Below are 22,484 nucleotides of genomic sequence, written 5' to 3' on the forward strand. Positions count from 1 at the left end.
TTGGAAGGTACCGTGATGTGGGTGTAGCTCCACCCATATGAGTTTATACGTAACCAATGTCCTTTTATTTGAACATGATACTATTAGCACTGATTTTTATCTGCATTTTTTTCAATGTTGCCAAGGACCAAAGTGTAACTCACCACCGGTAATCACTTGCACGTGTCTTGTCCTTTGTTTGGCTGTCCCAGTTTGCGATGCCAGCTAATGGCGTGACACTCAGCCTGCTGAAAGGCTGTTGCTTAAGAGGAAGAGCCACCTGATTCCTGATGACGCCTCCTGGGGCTGATCCACAAGCCCTGTTGCCTTTGGCATCCTGTCGTCGTATCATTCCACCTTGAATTTCTTCACCTACCTTTGAAGGGCTTTCTCCTGACCAAGTGAGTCCGTGCTATCACTGCACCTTGGCTTATGCAAACACTCATTTAGAAGACTGTTTTGTTGAAATAGCAGTGATCATCAGCTCCTGTGTATGGTTCATAATGAATGATTACAGGAAAATCACAGGGCAATAAAATTAGCAGTACTATGTGAAGCTATTACTCTACAGAAGACCGAACAGAGTCACTTTGCTACCCAGTCAATAACATTTATTGGAAAGATATTTTATATACGATGAGACCTCTTATCTACTCTGATAGCCTCTAGATACAAACTTTAGCGATTCTCCTATAATAAAATTTCAATTCCTATATGATGCTTCTTAGAATTCAAAAGAATGCGGAAATGCAAGAAAATGTCAAGCATGAAACAAGTCAATAAAAGTCATTTAGGAAATCGTGTATCTTCTAATTGCCATGCTCTGTGCTCGGCCCTGGGCAAAGAGAGTTAAGTAAACATATTCCCAAGTCATGGGAATAAAAGCCACAACTTAGGGAATATAGTCAATGATACAGTAAAGGGCTGTAGGTTGACAGATGGGAGCTACACTTGTGGCGAGCACAGCAAAATGTATAGAGAATTTGACTTGCTGTGTTGTATACCTGAAACTAATGTAACATTGTGTGCCAACTAGACTTAAATAAATTTTTTTTAAAAGACCTATTCCCTTCCTTGATCCAGCTCACATTCAAGTGGGGGACCAGCCAGGTACAGGATGCAGGGGGAGTAACAGCGGGACAATGTTCAGGGTTTGGAGGCAGTGCCAAGTGATTAATTAACTCCGTAGGTGTGGGGAGGGGCAGGGAAGTCATGGAAGGCTTCCAAGAGAAGGTTCTTAAAGGCCAGTTCCGAGTCCATCAGGCAGGAAAGAGGGGAGGACATTCCCAGAAGAGAGAAGAGATGACACAGAGGTGCCGCGGAGTCGGACAGTATGGCGTGTTCTGGGAATTCCAAGCAGTGCGCTGCTGCCCAGCCTCAAGTACTTGGGGGAATGGAAAGAGGTTAAATACTGTGTAGACAGAGATGACGTTTGTGACTTGTGGAGTCGCCCAACCTCAAATCCCCATGAGCTGACCAGGGTTGACACAGACAGCTGTGAAGGCAAGCATAGTGTGTTTGATCAGTCCTTCTTCCGACCTTCTATGACCATGGATACAATGCAAAAGTCAGCAGATGTACACAGATTTAAGATAAAATGCATCTTTTTCTCTTGAGGTCCATTTCCATTTCAGTGATTCTACATTTTACGTTTTGACTGTTGACACGCAATAAAAATTTACCTTGTTAACCACAGGAGAATGAGCACAAGCAGGACCTTTTGTTTGTTTATTTATTTATTTATTTATTTATTTATTTATTTATTTATTTTAAAGGAACTGATTGTTCTTTTCCTGATGGACATTAACCATATTTCTCTTTAGCTGGGACAACTCTTTGTTACATTACTGAACTGCCCTTTCTGTAGTACTCTGTGGATTAAAGGAAAGGTCGTAGATAACCTTGTGTCTTACTGAAATGAAATATGTTCTCAATAGTAAATAGCTGTTGACTGGCCAAGTCTATCAGATACTACGTTTAGGGAACATGATATAAGAAATGTACAGTTTTATGAGTTTATTATGAACTCTGCTAAATCTGTCACATTTGACAAATTCTTTGTTTACAAATGACTGTGATCTCTTAACACTCATTTGTATGAATTTACCATATTTTTCATTTAGCTCTGTAAAAAGAATGAGAACTGCTAGTGACTATTAGGGAGGAGTATTCTCTTTGAACAGTATAGCGCTTGGTATGTGGTAGAGTGGTACTAATTATGTTTGTTGAGTCAAAGAGGGAATTATTAATAGCTTCTAATCAAGGCTTTTGATTCTTCAGCAACTGGAGAAGTGTTGTCCAAAAGAGAGATGGTTTAAGTCACGTATGTAATATGTTTTATATTTTTGAGTCTTGACATTTATGAAAGTAAAAAGAAACAGTTGAAATTAATTTTGATATATTTTGTTTAACCCAACATGTCAAAACATTAGCATTTCAACATGTAATCAATATAACATTTATTAAAGAGATCTCTTGCATTCTTTCTTTCCTAAGTCTGTAAAAATCTGGTATACATTTTGTACTTACTGTACATCTCAATTCAGGTGATGAATTTTCATCAGAAATACTTGAGGTACATTTAGATTTCAGAATATTTAGTTGAGGGGTACCTGGGTGGCTCAATCAATTAAATGTCTGCCTCTTGGTTTCCGCTGCTGTAGTGATCTCAAGGTTGTGAGACTAAGATGGAGCCCTGCATGGGGCTCTGTGCTCGGCACGGCTTTGGCTTGAAGATTTTCTCCTCCTGCCCCTCCCCACTCTCATGCATGCTCGCTCTCCCTCTCTCTGCCTCTTTCTAAAATAAATAAAATCTAAAAAAAAAAAAAAAATGTCCTTGAAAGGTTCGTGTATCCAAGTTTTTTTCTAACAATTGAAAATTCCCCAATCACCGAATCCAGTATCAGTTTTTAAAGTATTTAAAGTTAATTCAAAATAAAATGACATGTCAAGAGCTCAGTAGCCCCACGTGGCTGCTACCTACTGCATAGGGTTGTGTAGTTTTAGAAAACTGCACTCTGTAGCGCCGCTGATGGACAATGTTCTTTTAACACATTTCAGGAGAGGTTTGGAATCTTGCGATCTTTATTTTTCTCTTGTTTTCTCAGTACTTTTAATGTTTTTCTGAAGCCTTTGGTATTCTAATACCTGAAGATAGAAACCTCTGAATTAAACATGCCACGTTTGGTTAATAATCCTAAAGAAAATTACTTGACTAAATACTTCTTTAGTCATGTCTTCACTGTCACAGGAACAAGGAGCTATACGGAGAGCACAAGGAAATATTGCCCATGAGCATCCTCGTTGCTAAGAACTATAGCTAAATAAATTGTAATCCATTCACACCACTGCCTCCTGCCAAGTTAAGGGGAGGAGAATCGGTGCACACCTTCAATGACTCAATGACTTTTTTCTAACCTATGTCAAGTGAATTTTCATTGCATACCAAGCCTCAAGTTGTAGGCGCGAGTGAGGATTATTTGAACGCCGTTTGTGGGGGATGACATTGTTTCTTGACATTTTCGGTAGCCAGCATCTGGACTTGAGTTATCCACCCAATAAGACTCCCTTTGTATGTAGTGCCACTGTTTTAAAACTTTATGGGTTGATCTTGAAAATCAGTATCCCTTCCTATTACTACATGATTTTCAGCAAGTTTCAATATACGAGGCCAGTGGGGCAAACCCAGTGAAGGGATTGCCCATGACTTTTAACAGACACTTGAAAGCCTTGCAAGCCACTGTGCCAGAAATCCTGGGCTCTCCTTTGAGCTCTGTCTATAATGACGATTACACCTTACAGGTATAAAGAACCTCATGGATGTGGACCTGTGGGTGCGGTAACTGGTGCATGATTGAACAGTACCACTACCATGCATTCCAGTTATCTTCTTCTGCGCACCATCAATCCAGCGCGACTGTGATCCTGAAAAAGTCAGGTGCATGGACTTTAACAGGGAAATACGTATCTGCCTGGGTTAATACAAGGATAAAGATGGGATCCTATGTGAATGGGCACCAAAAAGCAAAATCCAAGGTACTGGCTGAAGGAAAGATTCATACCCCAGTGGAGTTGAGCACTGCTTCACGGATCCTTGTTTTTTCCGACGCTGACCCGGGATGTTTTAACACTGGATACTCCAGAGGATGCAACAGTCAGTGGTCCCGCTCTCACCGCAGCAGCAGCAGCCCCTAAAGGCGGCAGTGGCTGTCGCTGAGCAAAGAAGGACAGGCTTCTGTCCTGGACACTTCAGTCCACCTTGGTGATTCAGGATCTCGCAGAGGGACGGTGAGAGCTTGGCATTCCCAGCTGTACACCGTAATTCAGGATGCAGCCTTGCAGTTCTAAAGTCTGCATTTTGTTTGAGGAGTGGGGGAAGAAAGCCCAAGGGATCTTGTGATTTTTATTTGCCTTGTGAAATTGAGAAGTGTTTACAAGATAAACTGCTAAAGAAACAAATACCTAGATGGTGTTCAAGAAGTGACTGTTTACGGGATGAGAATTCCCCCACCCCTCCCCAGAGTATCTTTGCATTTGCTATTTTAGGACTTTCGGAACATGTTTTAAGGGTCAAGTGTTAAATTTTCAGAAACAACCTTTAATGAGTCAGGATAAAAACCATCTGGCACAGGGATTCTTCAAATGGATGATCTTCAGGAGAGAGGAGGACTTTCCCATCATCTTAAGATTCCCACTGGAGGCTTATGAAAGAAGCTCGAAAATTGGATCTACCTCCTTCTATCATTGCTCCTTTTATCTTCCTGCCCACCCATGAAAGGAAGTGAAAAAGAAATACTGGAAAGAATAGAGAGATGATATGGTTTTTGTCCTAGAGGCTGAACGTGCAAAACCTAAGCTCCCAGATAAGACAGAAAGAAGTAGCATTGCTTTTAAAAGGGCTATTGGGCCCTGACCGTGCCTTATACCGGGAGGTCTAAAGGATATTTAAGTGGCAGGTGGGCGGGCGGGTGAGGAAGCCACCTGGAGGAGGTAGGACTGGGCCGGAATCAAAGACGGCTCTCCACCCTCCCCGAACCAGCTCTCCTAAGTGACACTTCCTTGTGTCCCAGGAAGTGACGATCAGTCAGTGTAGACGTTGGGACTCCCGGTCTCAGCCGCTCCGGGGGTGCTGCGGTGGGCGCCGGGCGATCTCTTCTGCCGCCCCATTCCCAAGGAGGCGGCGCCTCGCGGGCACCTCGGCGAGCTGCCGCGCCCGAGCCCTCTGCACCCCGGCGGGGCTGCCGGCGCTTCCACGGGCTTTTGTGCCGTTTGCCCAACTATTAGGGCGACCCAGACCCCGCGGCTCCCTGGAGAAGGGGACTGAGAAGGGGCTCCGGGGAGGACAGGAATTGAGCAAGCCTGGGCACGGGGGCGGGGGCGCCGAATTTAAGCCTGGGAAAAGTCCCGAGACGGGGACGGGCGGCGGGGGATCGCACCCATTCTTGCCGAGGAGACGGACAAAAGGGGGCCACTTAATTGCACCAGCGCCCTCTCCCCTCGCCCGGCAAAACCCAAACACGAATACAAATAAAAGGCACCCGAGGCTCTCAGACGACCGTACTCCGCGGGTGGGGCGAGAAACAAAAATAAACAGCGGGGCCGGCGGGCGAGAGCGCGCGCGAGGAGGGGGAGGAGCGGCCCCGCATCCCTAATGAGGGAATGAATGGAGAGGCCCCCTCGGCTGGCGCCCGCCCACCCGGCGGCGGCCGCCAAGTGCCTCTGGGCGCTGCGTGCCGCGCCCGCCGCTCCGCGCGCTGCCGGCTCGGGCCGCTGCTCCGGCTGAGGCGCGGCGGCGGCGGCGGCGGCGAGCGCGCCGAGCAGCCGGGACGGGCGCGCCGGGAGCCGGGGCGCCGCCGCCGCTGGGCCCCGGGCGCGTGGCTGCGGCTCGGCCGGGCGGCGCCGCACACCTGAGGCGGGGCGCGGGGCGCGGCGCGGACGGCGCTGTCAGGGCCGCGGCTCCCGGGGACGAGCCGCGCTCGCCGGGACGAGCCGGGCAGTGATTTGCGGGGCGAGCTCACCTTCAGCCATGGCCCGGGCAGCCTAGCGGGGCCCGGCCGCCGCCCCCCACCCCGCCCCGGCTCCCCTTCCCCGCCTTCCCCCCCCCCCCACCCCTCCCCTCGGCGCCGCATCCCGCCGGCCTCGCCGCCCGGCCCGCGCCGGGCAACCGCCCTCGCCCGGAGCCCGCCCTCGCTCCTGCCCGCGTCCCCCGCCGGCGCCGCCGCGGGAAGCGGCTCCCCCTCCCCTTCCTCCGCGTCCTCCTCCCCCTCGCCCCGCCGGGGCCGCTTGTTGCACCGCCCCGCGGCCTGCGGGAGCCGCTCGGCCCGGCCCGGCCCCGCGCCCGCACCCCCTTCCGCTCGCCCCCGGGCCCGCACCCCAGCCCGGCCGGCGAGACCCCGGCCCGACCCCGCCGCCCGCACAAAATGTCGGCCCGGACGCCATTGCCGACGGTGAACGAGCGGGACACGGAGAACGTGAGTAACCCGAGCCTCCCCCGGGAGCGGCGGGGGCGAGACCCTGGGCCGAGCCCCGCTTCGCCCTCCGCCGGGCCGCCGCCCCCCTCCCCTCGATCCCCCGAGCGGCCGCCGCGGCTCGGTCTCCACCTGGAGCCGGCGAGCCCCTCGCCCGCCGCTCAGCCCCCTTTTTCATTGCAGCCCCATTTCGCCGCTTTCCCCCGCAGGGCGAGGGCGGGGGCTGTACGGGGAGCCCTGTCCTCGGGGTGGTCCCCCCGGGGAGGGTGGGCGCACGGAGGGCAGGGAGGCAGCGGCCAGGGCAGAGTGGGCATCCCCGAGTGCTGTCTCTGGCCCTCGGCATGCCGTGTCCCCACCCGGGCGGCCGCGGGCGAGCCGGCGACTACCTCCGCTTCCCCCCTCGCTCCTCTGGCCCTTTCAGCCCTCTGCACCCCCACCCCCCTGCATGGCCCCATGACTTGGCTTTTTGTGACACCGCGTCCCATTTTGGGTCGTGGGCACCGCAGGGGGAAGGTGGGAATGGAGGGGGCAGTGGTAGTAGAGATGGATGTGTGTGTGTGTGTGTGTGTGTGTGTGTGTGCGTGCGTGTGTGTGGGGACGAGTTCCTGCCGCCCAGAGACTCCTCGGGAGGGATGAGCGCGAGAATTCCCCGGACAGCCTCGGTGGCCCTGGGGTTACGGCAAAACGTTGAAAAGCCGGAGGAAGCCGGCGGCTGTTCGTCCTCTGCCTGGACTCAGTGGTGATCGTGCAGGGCAGGTTTTACTTTAAATCTCTCTCCTCCTTCTTGAAGTGTCACACGGTGCATTTCTTTGAAGGAAGGATTTTCTGTGTCTTTGATCAAATTGCCCTCAGGAGTTTTTATCTGGATGCGGATGTCCCTGGTGTTTAAACTCTCGAAAACCAAAAGGACCTGATCAATTTGTATTCCCACCTTCTGAAAGAGTACAATGTGTGTGTGTGTGTGTGTGTGTGTGTGAGCTTCTTTGTGGAAATGGGTTTTGTTTTGGGGTTTTTCCCCTCTTTTTGTTTGTTTGTTTTGATTTTGTGGGTTTTGTTTGTTTGTTTTTTGTTTTTGTTTTTAACCTTCATGGCTTGTAAATAGGGCCTTGGCTGGTTTTCTGTCTGGCTTTTAAGGGGCTGGAGGGTACCAAGTTAAGTGGGCTGCCCAGATCTCTCTGGGCAGTTGTCTAGGTGTTTAGTGAACTCAGATTCCAGTCTTGGAGTCCCAAGCCCTGGGTCATAAGGATGGGAAAATAAAATATGAGCGCTTTGGTGTTCTTACACAAAAGGGATGAGGGAGAAGATAGGAGCTCACCTCTGAAGTGTTGGCGGCTGGAATAAACAGATTCTTTAATCTTGGGAGACCAGGGGAGCCCAGAAACTTAATAGAATTACGTGAAAGGAGAAGAAATTCTAGTAAGAGACTATTGTTTGAAAAAGCTGAGAAGGTATTTCAGAGTGTGCTTTTGTCCTCCCTAGTATCGTGCACTGAAAATGGTAAACAGTGTGAGGCTGCTGCTGGCAGAAATGATAGTAACTTCATTTTGCGTTGTAACCGGCGTTTTAAAAAAACAGAATTGATGCATGATTTAATTGGGAGATTAAAGGAAGGTCAGGGGAAACGATGAAAAATTTGGTTAAAGGCGATCCTAAAGTCAAGTTCTGAAACTGAATGCTTCTAGCAGGAACTCTAAAAAGATTCCTGTCATTCAGTGTGTCATTTCAGTGAATGAAAAGTAAGACAGACTATGACCTCTGTTTTTATTAGCCACACGCTGTGTGTTACCTAGAGTGGGTGGAAAAATACATTGTTTTTATTTTATTTTGGATTTTGAATAGTATAGCTCTTTCCATACTTGCATGAATAAGGTACTTTTCAAGGATATGAGATCATTATAGGAACATGCATCAAGGAATAGTACAAAATACAGCATCACATGTAAGACCCATCCACCCCCACCCCAGTGGATTTTTAAGCTAAGCAATAATCGTGTGATAAATGCTGTTGTACCTTCTGAAAATAATTATGCTGTATAAAGTCATTTGCTCTGGTCCCGAACATGTTATTTCAAAGTGACTTTTATGATCTTGTCCCCTGTCCTTGTGTTGAACCTGACTATTCCTCCATGTAGTCGACTTTATCCAATTCTAATTTTCTCCTAATTGCCTAACATTTCCCAATTTGTGGAAAATGTCTATTACACTGTGGCTGTTCATTTATCAGTAAATGTGCGTGCAGCTTTGGTTTTGAGCTGGTTGGGATACAGATGCATTATTTAAGATAAGGCCTCTCCCCTCAAGGAGCTTACAGGAAAAATGAATATAATCCCAAACAACTAGTGTACAGAAGAAAACTGTGTAAATAAGGCTAAATTGGTTTGTAAGTGCTGTAGGCGTTTATCAAAGGGACCACCAGAGACGGCTGTTAAATCATTGTTGGTGTTTCTCTCTATTCTCTGGTTAGTAGTAAATGTCATAATGCATTCTTATCTCCTATCAGTGAAATAAAGAACAAACCTGCTTGTTAGCTAATATATTGAAGCCAGTATGGCAAGCAAAATGTACATTTGTTTGTAGTCGTTTTCAGTTAAAGTGACACATTTTTTAAAATAGCTGGGGAAATTTATATTTATATGACCATAAAGACTTCAAGTCCTTTGGAATATTAAGGAAATAACTAAAAACATTCTACCACTGCTAGAAATGTTTTAATTTAAACACATATGGCAATTTTAAAAAACATCCTTGTATTTTATTGTCATTTGCAGTTAATATGAAATTTTGTTTAGTCATATGTGAATGTATTTGGACTTTGTGTTCTTGGGAGTATATAATATCTACCCTATATATGTGACTAGTGTGTGTTGAGGATAAATTAAGAAATTCAAAAGAGGAGTGTTAACAGCACTGATCTCCTATTACTACTATAAGTATATAGTAGAAAGAGAAGGAATTACCTTTTTTTTCCCCCAGAACATTCTGTGTGCACTTTTTCAGGAGTTATTTTCTTAGATGAAGGATTTGTGCATTGATAGGCCTGAATTGGCCAAATACCCAGAACAACCAATGATGAACTTTTTTTTTTTTTTTTTTGACAGAAATCACAAGTAGGCGGAGAGACAGGCAGAGAGAGAGAGAGAGAGAGAAGCAGGCTCCCTGCCGAACAGAGAGCCCGATGCGGGGCTCGATCCCAGAACTCTGGGATCACCTGAGCCGAAGGCAGAGGCTTTAACCCGCTGAGCCACCCAGGCGCCCCAGTGATGAACTTTTAATGCACTAAACACTTCATAGTGAAGTAGAGAGAGTAAAAAGGGGTGCCTGGGTGGCTCAGTTGGTTAAGCATCTGCCTGCAGCTCAGGTCATGACCCCAGGGTCCTGGGATCAAGTCCCACATCTGCTCCCTGCACAGGAGGGAGCCTGCTCCCCCTTCTTCTGCCTTCTCATGCACTCTTTCTCTGTCAAAACTAATAAAATATTTTTTTTTTAAAGGAAAAGAAAAAGTAGGAAAGATATGTCACTGATCATTGAATTAATTTATGCAAAATGTGTTTGATTTTATGTTGTGTAGAGTCCAGAAAAAGAATGGGCATTTGAAATATTTTTTTTCTTCTCTTAAGTTAGACTTGGAGAGTTCCAGCATGAATGTAGATAATATGGAACCATTACTCTTAGGTGCTTTTGAATGAAGCAAGAGAAATTGTTTTCCCGTGTTTTAGGAAAACTCTGATTATACTGATTTTTATGGATCCAAAATGCCCAGGCTAGCCTTCTGTGGTGAATTTTAATTAGTATGAAGAAAAATGATTTGACTCCTTCTTGGTTAAATTTGTTGTGAATCTTTTAATAATAAAACTCTTGAAGGTGATTGTTTTGATAGATCCGAAACTCACTGTGATGACTATCCCAAGTGCTTAGTGTGTCTGCGATGACCATCAGTAGTTTGTCCTGTCAGAATCATTGTTAATGATGTGAAAAGGCAGGAGAGAAGCATGCCTTTGCTACGAGCTTTGGGTTGCTCACCCCCCAGTGCACGCCTCAGAGGTCACCGTACTTACCACACTGTGCTCTGATCGCTGACTTACTTTGTCCCCTTTATTCTGTATCCCCAGTACCCAGTACACTGACTGGTAATCAGTCATAGGTAAGACATCATGGCTGGAACATTCCCCTTTTGAGTTTTTTCATTTATCATCAAAATATCTTAGTGATACTGGGAAGGATAAGTATTGCATACTACAACAGAGGCATATGCCTTCGGAAAGTTAAGGGACCTGCCCAAGGTTGTAATCTCTGACGTCTTCCACTGTTGCTGTACTCGTGCTATTGCTTCTTGGAGGTGCTGTTTTGGTTTGTTCTGTTTTTGTCTTAGAAATTTGAAAAGACTATATAAAATGATATAAAATACATTATTAGAGTAAGAACAGGCTATGCTGTGCTCATCTCTATTTTGAACCTTTGCTGTTTTCACTGTCTGGAGTGCCCTGCTCATTCCCCCTTATCCCCGACTCATAAATCCTTTATGGTATGGCTCATTTTTCTAAGAAAAATTCTGAATTGGTTATAGCAAGGATTGCTCTCCGCTGTAGCTGAACAGCTGTCAATGTATAGTGCACACTACTGGTCTCCAAAGTGAGCATGCAGGACAGTCCATTGTGAGAAAAACATATCTACCTTCTATTCCTGTCTGGCCAAAATGCTATTATGAATTCTTCTGCTCCTGCTGTTTTAAGCCCAGGTTGTTTACAATCAGACACATTGTGGATGGTGGAGGAGTAGGGGGACTCTAAGCTTGCCTCCTCCCTCGAACAAAGCTAGAATCAGCCACATGGTTTTCAGATTATTATTTTTTAACCATTTCTTCTTCCTTCTCAGACTTTCCTTTGGGGGTCATTTTCCATTTACCCAATGAACACCTTTGAAGTTCTTTTAATAAAGGATTGTTAATGATAAACTTTCTTCTTTAAATCTGAAATATATTTTGCCCTTATTATTCAGTGATAGTTTTGCTTAGTCTTCAATTCAGAATCAACAGTTACTTTCATTCATTGCTCTGAAGATAGTATCCCATGGTCTGCTGATTTCCATTGTTTCTGTTCAGAAGTCATCTGCCATTAAGTCGGTAATCTTTTCAGGATGCCTGGGTTGCTCAGTTGGTTATGCCTTTGCCTTCAGCTCTAGGTCATGATTCCAGGGTCCTGGTATTGAGGCCCGTATTAGGCAAGGAGCTCAGTGAGGAGGCTGCTTCTTCCTCTGCCTGCAGCTCCCCTGGCTTGTGCTCTTTCACTCTCTCTGACAAATAAACCTTTAAATAAAAGTAGGTGATCTTTTCCATCTGTCTCTTCAAGATTGTCTGTTTTTCTTTTAAGTGTTAGACTGTCACTGCAGTGCATTTAGGTATGGATTTCTTTTTTCTTTCTTTCTCTGTCCCTTTCTTTCTTTTTTTAAGAGGAAAGGCAGGGGGAGGGAGAGAGAGAATCTTAAGCAGGCTCCAAACCCAGTACAGAGCCCAATGTGGGGCTCCATGCAGGGCTTGATCTCACAACTTTGAGATCATGACCTAAACTGAAATCACAAGTTAGACTCTTAACCAACTGAGCTATCCAGGTACCCCTGTATTTTTTTTTTTTCCTTCCTGCTTCCTATGTTTGTGATTTCCTATCTTTCTTCAGTTCTAGATACTTACCAACTATTATCTTTTTGAAAATTGCCTTGTTTCTGCTTCCTTCAGAGGTTCATTAGGGGATTCTGATTTGATTACGTTAGACCATAGCCCCTCCATGTGCTTTACTTTCTCATTCATTGTTTTCACAAGTTCATTTCCTCTCTATACTACAAGCTGCATGATTTGTTTGAATTTATCATCTGTGGATTTATATCTTTCATCAGTTCTACAATCAGTCATTCTCTCTTTAAATATTAATTTACCTCTGTTCTCTCTAGTGTTTCCAGTGCCCTGATTAGATATGTTAAGATTTCTCATTCTATCCTATATATATGTCTTAGACTCTCATTTCTTCCTCTATTTCATTGTTTCTCTGTACTGCAGTATATAGTATAATCTGCACTACAGTTATGGTATGTAATGTTTAGATTTATCTTTTAGTTGGCTAAATCTCTTCACTGTTAATCCTTCTGTTAAGTTTATTTATATTGTCATAAAAAACCCGTAACAGGAAATCTGCTCTCTTAACAAAAAGAATTCTAAGTGCATAGGACAGTATTGTTAATTGTCATTGGCACAATGTTGTGTAGCAAATCTATAGAACTTTTTCATCTTGCGTGACTAAAACTTTATACTATTGAATAGCCACTTCCCATTTTCCTATTTCTCCAGTCCCTGGCAACCACAATTTGATTCTTGGCTTTTTTATAAGTTTGACTATGTTACATCTCTCATTTAAGTGGAATCATGCAGTATCAGCCTTTCTATGATGAGCTAATTTCACTAAATGTAATGTCCTCAAGGTTTACCCATAATAAAGCATGACAGAATTTCCTCCTTTTTATGGCAGAAAAATACTCCAATGAATGTATATAATACATTTCTTTATCCATTCACCCGTTGACGGAATTTGAAATGTTTTCTTAACTTGACTGTAGTGAATAATACTGCAATGAACATGGGATTGCAAAACTCTTTGAAGTTCTGATTTCAGTTCTTTTGAATTGAATCTGGATTGCCAGATTATATGTTCTATTTTCAATTTTTTGAGGGGCCATCATATTGTTTTCCATAATGGCTGCACCGTTTTACATTCAAACCAGCAGTGCACATAGGTTACAATCTCTCCACGTCCTTGTCAGCATTTATTATTGTCTGCTTTGCTTTTTGATAATAGCCATGCTAACTGGTGTGAAGTAATAATCTCATTGTGATTTTTGATTTGCCTTTCTCTGATAATTAGTGATGTTGAACATCTTTTCATATGCCTGTAGACCATTTATGTGTCTTCTTTGGAGAAATGTCTATTCAAGTCCTTTGTCCATTAAAAATCAGGGTTGTAAGAATATTTTGGATATTAACCCCTTTTCAGATATATAGTGTGTAAAGTATTTTCTTCCATTCTGGGGGTTCCCTTCTCACTGTGGGGATTGTTGTCTTTGCTGTGCAGAAGCTTTTTAGTTTCATGTAGTTCCACCTGTCTATTTCTTTTTTGCCTTAATTGCCTGTGTTTTTCATGTTATATTCAGGAAGTCATTGCCAAGATCAGTGTAATGAAGCTTTGCCCTATGTTTTCTTTAAAGAATTTTACAGTTTTAGGTGTTATATTGAAGTCTTCAATACATTTTGAATTAATTTTTGTATATGTTATAAGATAAAAGATCCAATTTCATTATTCTGCATGTGAAGATCTGGTTTTCCCAACACCATTTATTGAAAAGACTACTATTTCCCACTTGAGTTTTTTGGTACTCTTATCTAAGATCATTTCACCATATATACAAAGATGTATTTCTGGGCTCTCAATTCTATTCCATTAGTCTATATGCCTGTCTTTATAGCAGTGCCATACTGTTTTGATTATTATAACATTGTAATGTGCTTTGAAGTCATAAGTGTGAAGCCTTCATCTTTGTTCTTCTTTCTCAAGATTGTTTTGTTTATTCAGGGTCCTTGTGGTTCCATGTTAATTTTGAGATTGTTTTTTTCTGTTTCTATTTTTAAAAAATGGTATTAGGGTATTGATAGGTATTGTGTTGATCTGAAGATCTTTTTGGGTAGTATGGAGGGAGGGAGAGAAGCAGGCTTTTCACTGAGCAGGGAGCCTGACACGGGGCTCAATCCCAGGACCCTGGGACCATGACCTGAGCCAAAGGCAGATGCTTAATGGACTGAGCCACCCAGGTACCCCTGTTGAGAGTTTTTTATGATGAAAGGGTATTGATGCCTTATCTGCAGCAATGGAGATGATCATGTGATTTTCATCATTTGTTCTGTTAATTTGGTGTATTACATTGATTACCTATGTTGAACCATCCTTGTATCCTAGGGATAGATCCCACTTGGTCATCATTTATGATCTTTTTAATGTGCTATTAAATTTGGTTTGCTAATACTTCATTTAGGATTTTTGCATATATTCATCAAGGTTATTGGCTGTGGTTTTCTTATAGTGTCTGTTTCTGGTTTTGGTATTTCAGTAATGCTGGCCTAAAATTAGTTTCCTTTCTCCAAGTTTTGGAAAAGTCTTAGAAGGATTGGTGTTTATTCTTTTTTTTTTTTTTTTTTTTTTAAGATTTATTTATTTGAAAGAAAGAGAAAGAGAGGGAGCACAAGCAGAGGGAGCTGCAGAGGTACAGGGAGAAGCAGGATCCCCTTTGAGCAGGGAGGGATGATGGTCCTAGGACCCGGGATCATAACCTGACCTGAAGAAAACACTTAACCGGCTGCACCACCCAGGGACCCCATTCTTCTTTAAATGTTTGGTAGAATATATCCAAAAGACATCTGGTCCTGGGCTTTTCTTTGTTGGAAGGTTTTTGATTACTGATTCAATCTCCTTGCTACATCTGTTCAGATTTCCTTTTTCTTCACTGTTCAATCTTGGTAGGTTGTATGTTCATGGGAATTTCTCCATTTCTTCTAGGTGCCAATATGCCAATTTGTTCACATTTCATTACATAAGGTAGTCTCTTAACTATCCTTTCTAGTTCTATGGCATCAGTTCTAATGTTTCCTCTTTTATGTCTGATCTTAATTTGGCTCTTCTTTTTTAGTCTAGCTGGAGATTTTTTTCACTTGTTGATTTTTTTCAAGAACCAACTCTTTGTTGAATTTTTTCTATTTTTTCTTCTCCATTTTTTACGACTGTAATCATTATTATAATTTCCTTCTGCTAATTTTAGGCTTAGGTTTTTCTTTTTTCTAGTTCCTTAAGGAGGATTTGGGGAGAGGGTTTTTTTTTTAATGTAAGTTTTTATTACTGTGAACTTCTCACTTAGTACTGCTTTTGCTGCATCCTGTAAGTTTGATATATTTTCTTTTCTTTCTACCCTCCCCACCACAGTGTGTGTGTGTGTGTATGTGTGTTACTGATGCTGCTTCTCAGGGCTTAACTGGGTACTACCGCAGAGGGTATAGCCACTCCTTCCACTGCTGCCTCTTGGTCTTCAGGTTTTCATCTTTCTTGTTCAGCCAGAGGTACATGGCACATGTCTTTTTGGGCCACAGATCCAGGGGCTTGTACCTCTTACCCTTGTAAATTTTCCTGAGGTTCTCTTTCTGAGTCTGGTTGATAACAGAACATGGGCAGTGGATTTGTGAATAGCTCAAATCTCGGACAGCTTGGAAGCCATGCTGCCTTTTGCTTTGGTGACGCACAGATGCCATAGCTCCACCTTCAGGTCTTACAGCTGTTTAAGCAGCTCCTCTGTCTTCATGATGCAAAGGTGGCCTTAATTTTGGCCATGTCTGCACAATCTGCTGCCACTGCCGAAGGAAAGAGGACTGTATATTGTTTTCATTTGTCTCAAGATATTTTCTAATTTCTGTTTTGATTTCTTCCTGATGCAGTGGTTATTCGAGAATATGTTCCTTAATTTTCACATGTCTTCCAATTTTCTTCTGTTACTGATTTCTGGTTGCATACCATTAATTTCGATAAGATAATTCTTATGATCTCAGCATTATTAAATTTGTAAGATTTGTTTTATGATCTAACATGCGCCCTATCCTGGAGAATATCTATGTACCTTTGATAAAAATGTGTTCTATTGCTCTTCAGTGAAATGTTCTAAATATGTCTGTTAGGAACATTTAGTCTATAGTGTTATTCAGGTCTTCAGTTTTCTTCTTGCTAACTGTCTGGATGTTCTACCCACTATTGAAAATGGGGTGGTGAAATTTTCTGCTGTAACTGTGTTGCTGTCTATTTCTCCCTTCCATTCTGTCATTGTTTGCTTTATATATTTTAAGTGCTCTGATTTGGGTCTTTAAATATTTTTAAATGTTATATTTTCCTGGTCAATTGACCTTTTTATCATTATATAACGTTCCCCTTTTTTTCTGTCTTATAGTTCTTTTGTCTTTTTTTTTTTTTTTTGAAGATTTTATTTATTTATTTGACACAGGGAGGGAGAGAGACAGCAAGAGAGGAAACACAAGCAGGGGGAGTGGGAGAGGGAGAAGCAGGCTTCCCGCTGATCAGGGAGCCTGATGTGGGGCTTGATCCTAGGACCCAGAGATCATGACCTGAGCCGAAGGCAGACGCCTAACGACTGAGCCACCCTGGCACCCCTCTTTTGTCTTTCTTAATATCTCTTGCTGTCTAAGTGTCTTGTTGATTTTTTTTTATAGTGACGTACTTTGATTTCTTTTTCATTTTCTTTTGTGTATCTTCTCCAGGTATTTTCTTTGTGGTTACTATGGGACTTATATAGAACATTCCACACTTAAAACAACCTGTTTTAAGCTGATAGCATCTTAACTTTAATCTCATACAAAAATTCTGCTTTAACTTTTTCCTTCCCTACACATTATATTGTTGTTATCACAGATTACATTTGAGTTGTATATCCGTTAACATTTTATAGTTATAGTTTTGTAAATATTTTTGTTTTTTAACTTATATGCCAGAATTAAAATGATTTGCACAGCATTGTTGCATTATTACAGTATCCCGTGTTTGTGCATGTATTTCCCATTACCAGTGAAATTTATATTTTTGTGTGCTTGCCTGTGACTGTTTAGTGTCTTTTTGTTCAACTTGAATGATCCCTTAAGCATTTCTTATAAGGCAGGTCTAGTGGTGAAGAACTCTCTCAGCTTTTGTCTATCTGTAAAAGCTTTTTATTCATTTTTGAAGGACAGTTTTGCTGGGTATAGTGTTCTTGACTGGCAAGTTTGTCCCCCAGCAGTTTGAATATTTGCATTCTTTCCTGGTCTCCAGGTTTTCTGCTGAGAAATCTGCTAAAAAGTTTATGAGGGTTCATTTGTACATGACAAATTGTATATTTGCAGTTTTCAAAATTCTCTGTCTTTGACCTTTGACTATTTGAATACGTGTTTGGGTACAGACTTTTTGAGTTCATCCTGTTTTGGATTCATCCTATTTAACTTCTCTTGGGTTTCTTGAATCTGGAAATCTGGATGTCCATTTCTTTCCTCATATTTGGGAACTTTTCATTTAAAAAACAAACAAACTTTCTGTCCCTTTCTCTCTCTCTTTTTTTCCCCTGAGACTCCCATAATGCATATATTGGTTTTTTGGTGCTAGCCTATAATTCCCTTAGGCTTTCTTTACTCTTTTTCTTCTTTCTTTCTTTCTGTCTTTTTCTTTCTTTCTTTCTTCCTTCCTTCCTTCCTTCCTTCCTTCCTTCCTTCCTTCCTTTGGCTTTCTTCACTCTTTTTCTTTCTTTCTTTCTTTGTTGTTGTTGTTTTTGTTTTTCCTTTGACTGGATAGCTTTAAACAAATGTTAACATTTGCTCATTCTTTCTTCTGTTTGATCAAGCCTTTCCTTGAAGCTCCCTAATGAATTACTGCCTTCTTAAATTGAACTCCAAAATTTCTGTTTGGTTGTTTTTTGTCTTTTTGGTTTCTTTGCTGAAATCCTCATTTTGCTCATGTATCATTTCATGATGTCATTGAGCATCTTTATTTCAGTCATTTTGAATTCTTTGCCAGGTAATACAGGTAACCTCTCTTTCTTTAGGGTTGGTTTTAGAAATGTATTGTCTTCCCTATATTGGCCATTTCCCCTATTCCTTTGTATTTCTTATAACTCTTTGTTGGTATCCACACATTAAAAAAAAAAAAAAGGTTACCTCTCTCAGTCTTTCTAGGCTGTCTTCATACATGGAGAGATTGTGACCACTCGGTCCAGCTGGAGATTCTCAGGTCCTCAAACCTTTTTTGTGGATGTGTCTTTTCTGGACATGCTCATGTAGATACCTGATTAGAGGGATTTCCTGTTTGTTTGTTTTCTTTCTTTCTTTCTTTCTTTCTTTCTTTCTTTCTTTCTTTCTTTCTTTCTTTCTTGTAGATACCTGATTAGAGGGATTTCCTGTTTGTTTTCTTTCTTTCTTTCTTCCTTCCTTCCTTCCTTCCTTTCTTTCTTTCTTTCTTTCTTTATTTCGGAGCTGTAATCTCTTGCTCCCTCTGGTGTCTGTCTGGTGTACTGTGGTTCCTCTGAAGGAGCAGCACACTTAGCTGGCTTTGTTCTCAGCATACCCCAGCACCTAGCGAATGCTGGTTCCCATCAAGCACCCTGTGTTGAGATGGACAGAAACTAGCAGTGTACAGGATGCATGCTACACTCTTCTCTTTTAACATTGTTGAATTTTTTCATTTCATTTTTTATTTCTAAAAGTTGTAAGTTCTTTCTCTCAAACCAGTCTGGCCTATTTTATAGTCTCTTGGTTTTTGTTTATTTTTGTGACTTCACCTTCATTTCCTTAAACATTTGACATATAGTTATTTACTTCCGATGTCTGGAAATTCCATTATATGAAGTCCCTGGGGCTTCAGCTTTAGTGTTTGTATCTGTTGATTCTCATCTATTGTGGCTTCTTTGTTTCTGTATTTGCTGTTCTTTGGGGATGAACTCATATTTGCCTGATTTTTATCTGTGAAACTTGGGGCTCTGAATTGAGGATGACTTCCTCTAGAGAGGCTTTGTTTTTGCTCCTACTAACCTGGGACTTTTTTTTAAAGACTTATTTTTAAGTAATTACTCCCCCTATGGAGCTCAAACTTACAACCCCAAGATCAAGAGTTGCATACTTTATTGACTGAGCTAGCCAGGATCCCCTGACATACGACATTCTAGTATCCTAAAGGAGTTCCAGGTCAATGAAGGAGTTTTACATTCTCCAACCTTGTAGTGAGTCCACAGGTTAATATTTGGACCTCAGGGCAGTGCTGGGTTTTGTAGTTGCTTTCAGCTGGAGTATTTTTAATGTTTACTTATTTTTCCCTTGTATTTTCTCTTCAAGCCCAACAGTACACTTTAAAGTATGTTTTATCTTGGAAAACCCTTCATATTATCTTGCATACTAGTCAACAGAAAGATTGGAATAAACGTTTTGGAAATGGGTGTTCAGAAGTATCCATACTTATGTGATTTTACTACCCTAAATTACATGTCATTTCTCAGTTTCTCATCTGCACACTTAAAAATATGGACAACTTTCTAACTTGTTTGTAAATTTTCTAGATCAAAAATCTTAGTAGATTTTGGAAACCATTTGTTAAAGTTATTAAGATGATGTTTTCAAAAATTGCAGATTGTCCTCAGGAAGGTGCTCCCTAACATGATTTTCATAAAAAACTTTTTGTATACATGGTGGGTGGATGGACATATGAATACAGTCCTTGAAGTCAAGTGTCAACATAAACTGAATTTGTAGTCAGCCCTTCAGATCCCAGTATCACAAATTGTTAAGCTAAGATATTAAAAACCAAGAAATATATTAATATGGCACAATGTTTTTTTTTTTTTTTTTTTCATTTAAATTCAATATAAATTTATTTTATTTTCAGCATAACAGTATTCATTATTTTTCACCACACCCAGTGCTCCATGCAATTCGTGCCCTTTATAATACCCACCACCTAGTACCCCCAACTCCCACCCCCCACCCCTTCAAAATCCTCAGATTGTTTTTCAGACACAATGTTTAATCACTGAAAAGTTTGTACCATTGAGATATAATGTTTCCAAAAATTTTATCTTTTTGGTATCATGTGTTTTAATATAATACATGTATAATTTAAGTCAGTATTACTATAGTAACCCATACTTAAAACTTTCAGTGATAGGGTACTTGATCTAAAGTTTGGAGACTATTCTTTTTTTTTTTTTTTTTAAAGATTATTTATTTATTTATTTGACAGAGAGAGAGAGAGAGATATCACAAGTAGGCAGAGAGGCAGGCAGAGATGTGGGGGGAAGCAGTCTTCCTGCTGAGCAGAAAGCCCGATGCGGGGCTCGATCCCAGGACCCTGGGATCATGACCTGAGCGAAGGCAAACGCTTTAACCCACTGAGCCACCCAGGCGCCCCTGGAGACTATTCTATACAATAGAGTCTAGCATTGTTCTAGAATTCTCTGAGTCAACTTTTTCTTCCTGACTAAATTGAAAATACTTTGAGGCCAGAGACTACCTCCAATATTATTTCTGTATATCTTGTATTTCCTCCCATAGTGTTTGGCATATTTTTGGCACTCAAAAATTTAATAAATCAAGGTCCAGTTTATTCACTTATTCTCAAATGACTTTATGAGCCAGCTTGAGAGATCACTTCACATTCATGCTCCCTAAGCCCTGCTCTGTTGCACTCTGTTCATACACAGTTTCTCTAGGGTGAGATCCAGAAATCTCTCTTCTTAAACCTCTCCATTATTCTGATGTTGGTATTTACTGACTAGGCTTTGTAAAAAAAAACACTGATGTGATGATGATCATGATTGCATTATAATAAATCTCATCTTTTAATTAAAATGAAAAAGGACATTACGGTTGCCCGTTATGTTCTAGAATGTGGTGTGGGAGAAGTGACAAATCAGTCCTTTCGGTGGATGATGACAGCAGTAGAAAACAACAGGGAATTTTCTGTCTCGGGGGTAATAAGGCACAGTGTGTGGCATTTGTGGGTCTAAGGTTGAGGAACGAAGTAGTGAGGAATTTCACGTTCTTCCTTCTCCCAGCTTTATATGGTGAACCATACTGGGAAAGTGGTGGCAGCAGAGTTCACCATATGGTGCCCATTCTGAGAAAGTATTTTTAATACTGCTTTGACCACTGTATCCATTTAGTTCAGGTTGTCAGCAAATCAGAAGCTGAGCCACAGTCCACAGTTTGAATGAACTGTCTGTAAAGGATATGGTAATAGGTTTATTTTAAATCTTTAAGGCATGCCTACCTTTCCCTGGGGATCAACAGTGCTACGCTCACAGTTTCCAAAGAGGGTTTGCTTTTATTTCCTTTCCTATTTGTTTTCATCTCAACTGGAGACCAAAGGCATGCAAAGGCAAATGAAACCTGTTCCTGCTCTGGAGGGACTCAGAGCCTGACGGGGAGATAGACGGAGACAGGCAAGTGCAGTAGAAAGTTAGAAAGTTACGGTTCTTGTCCTCCGAGTGAGCAGGACACTGGATAAAGAGGGAAGGGGGAGAGGGGAGGGGGCGCACAAGAAAGGTTCACGGCCTTTGAACGAAGGCCTGGAAGGCAAGTACTGCTTTGCCAGGTGGCTCTGTGGAAAGAAGACACTCCTGGGCTGAAGGAGCGTTGTGGGCAGGGCCCTGAGCGTGGGGCTGGGAGGAGGAGCGGTCAGGGAGAGGGCCGGCCACGGACTGGAGACCGCGCAGGGCTTCGCGAGTCTCAGCAAGACCTGCTCCTGGGGCACCGGTAGCCCTTGGGTGACTTAAGTAAAGAGCCGACATGATTAGATTTGTATTCTGTGTATGCTGAAGTGGTTTAGAAACATACTGGTTTTTCAATTTAGTGGCCTCGGGCACCTTGCTGGCTCAGTTGGTGGAATATGTGACTCTTGATCTTGAGATTGTGAGTTCAAGCCCTGCATTGGGTATGGAGATCACTTAAAATTAAAAACTTAAAAAAAAAAGTTTTTTAAAAATAAATTTTGTGACCTGTATTCTCAAGATCCACACAAGAACTTTGAATCTGGTGTTTTGAAAACTTGTTTTGGTATACTGGAGAAGGGTTTAGTGAGGGGGAGATGCCAGTGCCAGTGCCAAAGAACTCTCTCCTTGAACCAGACTTCAGGTCAGCCCCTCTGAGCCTTGTTCTCAAGTAGGTTTGACTTTGGCCTTCATCTCTGCCCTGTCCTTCCAGGGCCTGCACAGCTCCAGCGTAGCAAGGAATTCCGCTAAGTCAGTTAAGTGCGAATCCCCAGCAAGGCACCCTCTTAGGCCAGTTTAGCAGGAGTCCCCTGACCCTCAGGTCTCATCTTAGTAGTTTTCCATCCACTCACCTCAACTCTGAATCCCCAGCTGTCTTTACTGTATTCAGAGCTGATCTCTCTCTCCTATCACAATACCCTGATGCAATAATCTTGAATAAAGCCTTTCTTACCA

General features: G+C 42.4%; 1 protein-coding gene across 4 annotated transcripts in view; it reads left to right on the top strand.

The window, feature by feature from the left end:
- Positions 1–6,149: 6,149 nt before the first annotated feature.
- Positions 6,150–22,484, top strand: part of MARK1 (microtubule affinity regulating kinase 1) — a 116,519-nt gene continuing 100,184 nt past the window's right edge. For all 4 annotated transcript variants that reach the window (XM_082703032.1, XM_082703033.1, XM_082703034.1 and 1 more), the window contains exon 1: positions 6,150–6,449. In XM_082703032.1, the coding sequence (XP_082559158.1) occupies positions 6,399–6,449 (51 nt within the window). In that variant the 5' untranslated portion in view covers positions 6,150–6,398. The remainder of the gene's footprint in view (positions 6,450–22,484) is intronic.

Source organism: Mustela nivalis (assembly GCF_964662115.1).
Source record: "Mustela nivalis genome assembly, chromosome: 16".
NCBI classification, from domain to species: Eukaryota; Metazoa; Chordata; class Mammalia; order Carnivora; family Mustelidae; genus Mustela; species Mustela nivalis.